General features: G+C 40.4%; 1 protein-coding gene across 1 annotated transcript; it reads left to right on the forward strand.

Annotated features, from left to right (window-relative positions):
• The first annotated feature begins 237 nt into the window (after positions 1–237).
• EFCAB9 (EF-hand calcium binding domain 9) lies at positions 238–5626 on the forward strand. Its single transcript, XM_059919121.1, is given in 6 exon segments — positions 238–373; positions 3163–3311; positions 4098–4274; positions 5034–5117; positions 5119–5157; positions 5561–5626. Coding segments are annotated over 6 exon segments (651 nt in total).
• The last annotated feature ends 4476 nt before the right edge of the window (positions 5627–10102 follow it).

Raw genomic sequence — 10102 nt, forward strand, 5'->3', positions numbered from 1 at the left:
TCTTATTTACAACCAGGGCTTGAACCCGGGCCACGGCAGTGAAAGCACTGAGTCCTAACCACTGGACCGCCAGGGAATTCCCACAATTTTAACTTTTTTATTGACTGTTTCCTATGATGCTTTGACGTAGGAAGACCTTTACTACCAGAGCTTCTCTCTATCCAACATTCTAATTCTGAGGCAGAATTCTCTCTTCCACTTCAGGTTGCCAGAGTCTGTGGCTTAAAGGGCACCATAATGAAACTGAAGCAAGGATCGTTTCTGTGGTACCTCTATCTGGATAAACTATATTGCTTATTATCCGTGAGAAATGTGAAGGCTTTGGTGCAGTATTTTCACCTTCTTGATGTGCACCGCAAGAAAACCTTGAATGGTTAGTACTTTCAGAAATGCTTCCTCTGGGTCATTACCTGGTTTTTAACGAATGTGCAGGAAAATTTACAGAACCACAAACTATTTCATTAATGTATACATTATATCTTCTAAATGAAGCACAGAGAAAAATTGCCAACAGAGACTTGAAGGCAGTTCTGTGAGGAGGATAAAACTGCAGGCTCTGGCGTTAGGTCCTCCACCCATTATTCCTGGGTGATTTGGAGAACAACATCATCCTCTTTTAAGTCTCATTTTCCTCATCTGTAAGTGAGGCTTCTAATAATGGAGTCCATCTCACAGTTGGAAAAAAAAAAGATAAATGAGATAATGCATGGAAAATGCTTAGCATGGTGCCTGGCACACTGTAAGGGTTTAATAAGTGTTCCTTATTATTACAATTATTCCTGGGGACTGAGCCCCACTCAGGCGTTAACCCTCAAGACTCCCTTAGCAAGACTTCTCGTCTAGCGAATGGGAGGTTTGAATCAGATGATCTGCAAGATCCCTTCTAATTCTTGGTACTTGTGAGTGACCAGAAAGTGCTGATGATCTCGACCCTGTCTTTGAGTGCACAAACTAATAGAAGACCAATTAAAACACTTTAGGTTTTTTTTAAATATTTATTTATTTATATATATTTTTGGCTGCATCAGGTCTTAGTTGTGGCACGTGGGCACTTTCGTTGCGGTGTGCAGGCTCTTCATTGCGGCATGTGGGCTTCTCTCCAGTTTTGGCGCACAGGCTCAGTAGTTGTGGTGCACGGGCTTAGCTGCCCCACAGCATGTGGGATCTTAGTTCCCAGACCGTGTCCCCTGCATCGGAAGGCGGATTCTTAACCACTGGACCACCAGGGAAGTCCCCTAGGTTTTTTTCGTTTGTTTGTTTTGTTTTGTTTTTAGGACTGGGTATAAGTACGGTGTCCCTACTCATTGTGACCTGAGAGAGATGTCATTTATCAATAAGGAGTTTCTTCCATAAAGATATTTTAAAGAATTCATTCAATCTTTATAAAATAATAAAAAGATACTTTCATTTTCTCATCTTTCATGCCTCCAGTTTACACACAGTATGTCACCAAATCTTCACAATAACCCAGTCCTAGATAAAGCAACTGTAGGACGCCTAGATGTAAACAGAAGATCTGGGACCAAAACCCAAAGCCCACACTCTTAGTCTCACCAGCCTTTGCTGAGCAGAGTCTGATCTCCCTGGTAACTAAATCACTCCCTGGTGATGCAATACCCAAGAGATAAAGTCATACTTGTGTCTTCTGGTCACCAAGGGACTGGATGGTGACCTGAAAGAGTGAAGGCATAGCCTTGAGTTTTGCCTTCCAGGGAGGTAGTGACTTAAAGCCTTGGAGACTTGAGTGGGCCAGAGCCAGCTGATTGAAACACAGTATTTGTTAAGTAACTACTAAGTCTCACAATAAAACATTTCTCAAGGAGCAAACATCACGGTGTTTACACATGGTGTGTTGTTCCCAAGTGCTCGTACCTGGTTGGACTCATACCTGGTGGGACGTGGGGAAGGAACATCAAGAGGCCATCAGAAACCCCCAGATCATGACATTGTGACGACTGGTTTCACTGTGCACTTAGCCAGCTTCAGCCAGGACTCCAAACCACACAGATGTGCTTTACGGATTTAGTGGAGTCATGTCTTGTGCAGGAGGTAGTCTCTGTAATCAATGGGCAAGGAGAAATCACATGTAGACAAAGTTACACTTGAAAATCCCTGAAATCCCCTGGGTGATTTGTACATACAACCTGTACAGCCATATATCACTGTGTAAACTTATCACCATGTTTGTTTCTTCCATCTAACACTCCCTGAGACAGATGATTAGTGAGTGGAATTTCAGGCAAAAACCTTCCATGTCCTTTAAATTACAGTATTTTTTTCTCTGATTGTATATGACTGTATATGCATTAACTAATGTGCAAAAGATATGGCTTCACTGTGGAAAGAGCAAGGCTGTGGAGTCAGACGGACCACATCTGAATCCCAGCTCTGCCACTCAAAGTGTGGTCCATTGACCAGCAGCTGCCGCATCACTTGGGAGCTTGTTAAGAATGCAGACTCAGTCCCATGCCAGAGTTCCTAATCAGAATTGGTGTTTTTACAAGATCCTCAAGTGATTGGTATGCCTATTATAGCTCAAGAAGCCCTGAGATTAGTTACTACCTGAGGCTTATTGTAAAAGGCTGTGTAGGGTTCAGGGTTCAGTGACATGTGGCACTTAAAGCGCCCAGCGTCTAAGGTGCTCAGTGATAGCTCCTTTCCCCCATCACCGAATGCATTTGCTTTATGTAAGCATGAGGAAAAGTGATACTTTTACGGAAGAGGAATGATTTTTAAATTTCTCTTGTTTTAATCCTCTCAAGTGAAAGGCCCAGGTGAAATGTCAGCTTTTCCAAGAATGTGTCATAGGTCCCCAGTGAGAATTAAACTCTTCCTTCTATGTACCAGGAGCACTTTGAGACTTTTATTGGTTACGTATACACATCTGTCTGCTCTGTCGAGCGTGTAAGCTGGGCTCAGGAACCAAGCCCTATCCACTATCTCCTTCTCCACAAGTCCAGGTACAGTGCTTTTCCACACAGCTCAAGGGCAACTGAGGTTTGAGAAATTGTGGAAGGTATAGTGGCAAAGCTGGAAACAAAATATTATCGTTACTATGGCCAGGTCAACAAGCTTCCAACATGACAACCATTTATGTGGTTCCCAGATGTTTAACATTTTGGAACCGTTTCAGAATAATCCATCTCATCTCCTTACCAACAGATGTGCTATTCTACCACTTCCTTCATCACGTGACTGACCTGAAACGGAACCAGATCACAATCGTGTTTAACATGCTGGACTGGAATGCTGTGGGCGAGATTGGTTTTGACCAGTTCTACATGCTGGTTTGCATACTGCTGGCACAGGAGGCAAGTAACGAGTCAGGCTCTGTGGAGCACAGGGGGCACAGCTTGGCTGCTGCCACCATTTTGCTAAAGGTAGCACCGAATTAAGAGTGCATCAGAATTTTTCTTCTCACTTGAACCAGGAAGAAAAAAAAATGGGGGGAGAACTACTTTTGGTTCCTAAATGGCCCATCTATAACCTAGGAGTTTCCAAAGGTTATCCAGCCTCCCTCCCACATTGCCTTTATAAAGAATGAATCTCATCCTGTCACATCCCTCCTTGGCATGCCCTTCCTTGCCCCTTGTAGCTGGTGGGTCTTAAAATAATCACTAGTAATCCTAACTGCCTCTCTTCCGCAGTGATCCCTTTTCTCAGAGAACTTTCTGAAGGGGATGAATGATAAAGACAAGACACACTCTTCTTTGGGTTCCCACCTTACCTGGTACACACTCCTAGTGTGTATTTACCTCTTTCCCACTCCTTGAGGAAAGGCACCTTGTGTCAGCATTTTACTGCCAGTGCCACAATTTTCTAAGTAGATTTTCACTGAACATAAGGAAATACATTCTAGTGACTAGAGTTCTGTCTGGCAGAACCAATCACTACAGGTGGCATTAAGTCCCCCTTGAACGCAGATGCTGAAGCAGGATCTGATACATCGACCATAGAACCCTTTCAGCCCTGAGCTGCTATGATTCTGCCTTTTGCTTTTAGCTGTCTAGGAAATGGATTAGTGAATATATGAGTCTTGATGTCGCAAGTTTAGAAAGTAGCACCAACAACATATTTACATATTTCTCCCAAAGCAGAACCATTTGGAAGAGCAATTTATTTTCCGCCATTCCCGGCCTGTTTTTGAGCTGCTTGACCTGGATGGGGAGCTGAAAATTGGCCCATCCAACTTCCACATGTACAACTTTCTCTTCAATATTAAAAAACAGCAACTCAGAGACCTGTACCATGACTTTGACATCACAGGTGACTGTGTAAGTGCAGATCCCTAAAGTGTGGCCCGGCAGCCCCTCTGTCCAAAGGTAGAGGACCATGTCCTGCTACCTACAGTGGAGACGGGGGAGGAAGAGGGTGGGAAGAACCTACTGGAGCGTGTCATGGCTCTGGGATCATAAAAAACTAAAGAGATATATAGGCCTGTGAAAGAGAGAGGACTGAATAACTAAGTGCTACATCATAGAATGTGGATATAAAATGATATAAGTTTGGAGAAGGGAACTTTGTTTAGAAGTTCAGTTGAAAGAAGGAAATACATTAATATGGCAGAAGTTGGTCTTAGGGGAAGGGTTTATAGATTTTAATAAGCAGAAAGGAAGAAATTCTTAGATGGGAACACATGAGCTAAATCCCAAGAGAAAACAACTGTGGAGAAGACAGTGGATCCTGCCTATTTAAAGAGGAAGTCCATGTTGACAAGCACATGAGAGCTAACTAAGGTTTACAGTTTAAAAAGATGGCTCATACTCTGAAGAAGCTCAGATGGCAGCCTGAGGGAGTCTGGACTTGAAGTAGCAGAAGTAAGAAAGTGACCCTTGGTGCCTTTAGAGTCTACAACAGACTCTCTGTTCCTGGCTCCTAGACTACAATTAGACTATAATTATGTCCTAATTACTGGGCCTCTTTAATAAAGTTTCCAAGGTTTTAAATGAGAAGTGATTACAATCCTGCTGTCATCTGAAACAAAGTATCAAAGCCTTCCTGAAATAACTTTTCTTTTTGCCCCCCAACACAAGCGTCTTAATTACAAGGAATTTAAGCTGTTTACTATCTTCTCCATGGACAAATACCAGGAGAGTCAGAAAGCAGTGAAAGAGGAGAAAGAAAGCTCTGCCCAAAAATAAAGTGTCACAAGTTAATGTGAGCCAAAGAGAGAGTCTTCTTGGAATAAATGATTTTGAAAGTAATTACAATTGTTAACATCTCTAAAAATAAATTTAGAACATCAAAGTAGATATCTTTAAATTGATTTTTACACATGCGGGGTTCAGATAAGCACTCGTCAATCAGCATATTCTTAACTTTAATAACCTTTAGACCTCACAAATGACTCACAATTATGTAATGTGAAGTAAAAACTTTCTATTTGTTGACACGTCCCAACTCTGCTGCTGCTTTTCAGATCAACTCTGTCCATTACGTCCCTGTGTATCCAAATAATTACCAACTCTTACTGGAGCCAAGCAGTTGGAAGGTGATGCTTTCCTAACATTTGTCACTAGTGGTCCAATACTTTCAGAATTCTAATTCTCCCACTCCTTAGGCTAAAACAAACTTCAAATTGGCAAATGGCGAAGCGCCTCCAACCATAAGGGAAACTGACTTCTAAGGATATGGGGACTGTGTTCTTCCTAGAATTTAAATTACTCTTTGATGTGTTAAGTGCTTAAGCAACTATACCAAATCTACTAGGGTAAAATAATTATTACATGCCCTTGTATAATTCTATTTTTTTGTATAACTAATGCCTTGAACAATTTTTAAGTGTCTTTAGCATGGGATTTGTGAATCCTCCCTGACTACTGTGATGTTAATGATAACTACCACTGAGTAAGTGCTTGCAATGGGTCAGGCAGGGGCTTTAGACGCATGACTTTATTTATCCCCTAACCCTGCGAATTAAGTGTTATCCTCAATTTACAGATGAGGAAATTGAGGTGTCAAGATTAAGAACCTTACCCAAGGTTCTTAATGACTCACTAGTGGCAGGACCAGAGTTCAGATTCAAGGTCAATGAGACGCTTGTGCTGAGAACAAGTGATTTGAGTAACTCACTTCAGTCTTAGCAGATTCTGTTTAAGTTTTAAGCTGGCGTTTCACTGGCTCAGAAACCCCTTCTACCTAATGCTAATTACCACATCTCCTTCCACCATAGATTTCTGAGGGACATGTTTGGTGATTAAAGAAATACAGCTCATTTACTATAAACCAAGAATTTCTTAAGGAAACAATATATGCAGTATAACTGACCGTAAGGCATTCAGTGAGTTCCAGAGTACTTAATAATCAAAAACCACTTTGTCAATGTGCAACAGACAAGAATACTGCCTAAGACTGTCATTCATAAGTCACAGGTAATAACTGAAATCATGTTAATTACTATGAACATTCTCTATATTTACGCTAATAGTCATGAGATTTCGATAACACACTTATGAGTAATGCTTAGCAGCCAGAACTTTTGTCTTCCCCACAACGGTTACTACAAAAACTAAATGGAGCTAGCGGGAATCCCCTAGCGGGAATACCCTGGCAGTCCAGTGGTTAGGACTCCGTGCTTTTGCTGCTGAGGGCACGGGTTCAATCCCTGGTTGGGGAACTAAGATCCCATAACACAAAGTAAAACCACATGACACAGGTTTCCACCTAGACTGTCAAAGATCAGTAAGTTGGTCAGGGACTTCCCTGGTGGCGCAGTGGTTAAGAGTCCGCCTGCCAGTGCAGGGGGCACGGGTTCGAGCCCTGGTCCAGGAGGATCCCACACGCCGCAGAGCAACTAAGCCCGTGTGCCACAACTACTAAGCCTGTGCTCTGGAGCCCACGAGCCACAACTACTGAGCCTGAGTGCCACAACAGCTGGGCCTGCACGCCTAGAGCTGGTGCTCCACAACAAGGGAAGCCACCGCAATGAGAAGCCTGAACGCCGCCACTAAGAGTAGCCCCCGCTCACCACAACTAGAGAAAGCCCGTGGGCAGCAACGAAGACCCAATGCAGCCAAAAATAAATAAATAAATTTATAAAAAAAAAAAAAAAGTTGGTCAGGGTATAGGAAAATAAGAGCAGTCATATTGCTATAGTATTAAATTGGTAAAAATCTATTTGGAGGGCAATTCAGCATCTACTCCCTAAATGTATATACTGTTTGATATAGCAATGTACATAGATGTAAAGATGTAGCTATAGAAAAGGACATTTCACAGTAGCATGGTTTATAGTACCAAAAGACTAGAAACAGCCAGACTGACCTGTGGTACTCCAGACAATGGAATACTACTGCACCTGTAAGAGGAATGAAGCAGATCTAGCTCAACATATATGGAACAATCTCTAAGATTAACCATTTTAGAGAAAAATCAAATGTATAGAACAGCATATTTATGGAAAAAACAGGGTAGGGCGGGTAAATATACTCACATACACTAGAATGGTGGTTCTCACATTGGGATCCCCTGACTAGTAGCAGCAGCACCTGAGAACTTGTAGAAATGCAAATCATTGGACCCCACTCAGACCTACTAACTCCGAACCTCTGGGGGAAGAGCCCAGCCATCTGTGTTTTAATAAGCCTTCCAGGTAATTCTGATGCATGCTGAAGTTTGAGAACCACTGTGGTAGAGCATCTTTAAAGATACCTAGAAAACTGGGAACAGATGTTACCTCTGGGGAGAAGAAATGGGAGATGAAGAACAGGCATCTTCAGAGAGACTTTTCACTTCGTTATGTTTGGATTTTTTTTCCCATGTGTATGTATCACTTATTTTAAATAAAAATTAACAATCAAAGCCTACCACTTTGATCCAAAATGGATAAAGAAATGAGCTCAGTGCTTCTGAAAAACTGAATTATGGGTTTTGGTTTACAGCATGATTCTTAAAAGAAAAAAACAACAACCTATTTGAGACCAAGATTTCAATGCAGCAAATAAAGTATATCTATAAATGACCATGTATGGTTTGACATAGCAGAGCCTAAGTTTGCTAGTAATGAACTTGTTAGTTACTGAGCTGGGAGGTTTTAAAAAGGGGAAAAACCTTTTTAGAGGTTTTTATCGGAATGAAGCAGATTACCCTTATTGTGGAGAGTAATAATAATTAAAAACCCAGAATAAAAGCAAAGACAAAGAGAAAAATTGAACTTTTTTTTAAAAAAAAACACAAAAACCCTACATACTAAAATTGTACACATCAAGTATTGGTCCAATCTTATATCAATCTATTTACAATTAAACAGCACCATGGTTTTCTCACCTAGGTTAGTTAAATGCCCAGAAAATTGTTATTCAAAGTACATGTTCCTTTAAAATAAACTATTAAGAGAGCTCAAATCCTCAACAAAAAAACTTCTACCAACTATAGATTGTTATATCACCAAATTTACTTAAGAAAAATAGATTTGAACACTTTTTTGTCCTCCAGTTGACAAACTTTGAGAGATGTTGCTGTTCAATGTGGCACACAAATTAATAAGGAAACATTTTGATGACAGGGGCATTATATTGAAATACCCTCGCATATCTCCACCTCCATATATAAAAATACTCCTTTGGAATTAATGCTGCTGTTGCCTCTTGAATTTAGATTCAATTATCAGTAAACCTAAATTAAATGTAGCCACAATCTTTAAAATGATTGCATGAAAAAGAGAAGTAGTTAAAGCTCTCAGAAACATATGTTACAATTATAGATATTATGTGCAATCAGGCTATAGGAAATTTAATAGTATTTTAAACATTACATTTAAACTAAATAGTTTCATTTTGCCATTAAAATTAATAATGGTGCTTCACATCCAAACTACATGTGAAGGTTTGATTATTTCTCATTTGAGAACAACGTAAGTGCCTTCTTGCTTCTACTTTTCCATCTCATGGATTCTCAGGGGTTCAGAAATCACGTGGTAGACCCCTTCTCACTTATGGAACCAACCTTGAAAAGGCTCCAAATTAAATATAATCCTTGGCAGGTTTCTTCCAGTCCTAGTACAGAAGAATCAGGTTATCTCACCAAATTTTTCAGTCCTCTAATATAATCTGCAGATGCTTCTTAATTTGCCTCTTCGCTAGGAAAGATGAGAGAGGAAAATTCTCATCCACCACAACTACAGGTAACAGTGAACTATGGAAAGCACTAAAGCATAAAGCAACGTATCATCATTTGGTCTCACTGTCGACGTTTACGTGATGTCAGTAAATCTTTCTTTCACACTAGCAAATCATGAGTTGAAATTTTTTCTAAAAGATTGAAGACAGGCACAATTCTCCCAGGCACAGACAGAATGGGTTTTCCTTACACCCTTCCTGCAAATTGGGGGAGAAGAGATAATTACTTTATTATCCTACAGTAGGAGCAGCTGTACTTGATTCCGTGCATTCCCTGGGATTCCCTTGAATCCCTGGAATGATTCAAGTACATTCCCAGCTGTACTTGATTCCATGCATATACATGCATTTGGGGGCACAGTTAGCTCTGAAAAGTTCTAAGCAGAGTAGGTAGATCAATGAAGGTATTACATAGTAGTGTCCTTCTAAGCCTGGATATGAAACAGCTTCATTATATAGACATTTCAAAATACCTATGCAGCAAGAGGACAACAGACTTTTCAACTAAGTTATCAGTTGAAAGTCAGAGATCTGAATGCACTGACCAAATTATTGCCTAGTGTTCCAGAAAGGTGCCTGCCACCAACGTGCTGGAAGGCACCAAAATTTAGTGTGAATGTAAACAAGGAGCTCAACATATGGGGATGGGGAAAGCAATACTGAAACACAATTTGCCAGTCTCTACTCCTTTATGGCTAAATATTAATTGAGCAAGGAATTAAGACCAGAAAAGAAGAGAACCTCAAGTACTGCTCTTTTCAGTTTCCATTTTAAAAAGCTCAAGTTTTATAACTGTTATTGTATTTTTTTGTATTTGATTTACTTTTTAAGAATTCTGTATTCACAGGTGCTTGGTGCTGTTCTGCATGGATGCAATGGTCTATTTACAGTCCGACTCATTTAAATACAGCCATTGTATAGTTGTTGGGTATTTTAAAATAAATGGTTATCTATTTCTTAACTGCCTCTTGAATTAGACACTGTAA

The sequence above is a fragment of the Balaenoptera ricei genome, chromosome 3, assembly GCF_028023285.1.
Source record: "Balaenoptera ricei isolate mBalRic1 chromosome 3, mBalRic1.hap2, whole genome shotgun sequence".
In the NCBI taxonomy this organism is placed as follows: Eukaryota; Metazoa; Chordata; class Mammalia; order Artiodactyla; family Balaenopteridae; genus Balaenoptera; species Balaenoptera ricei.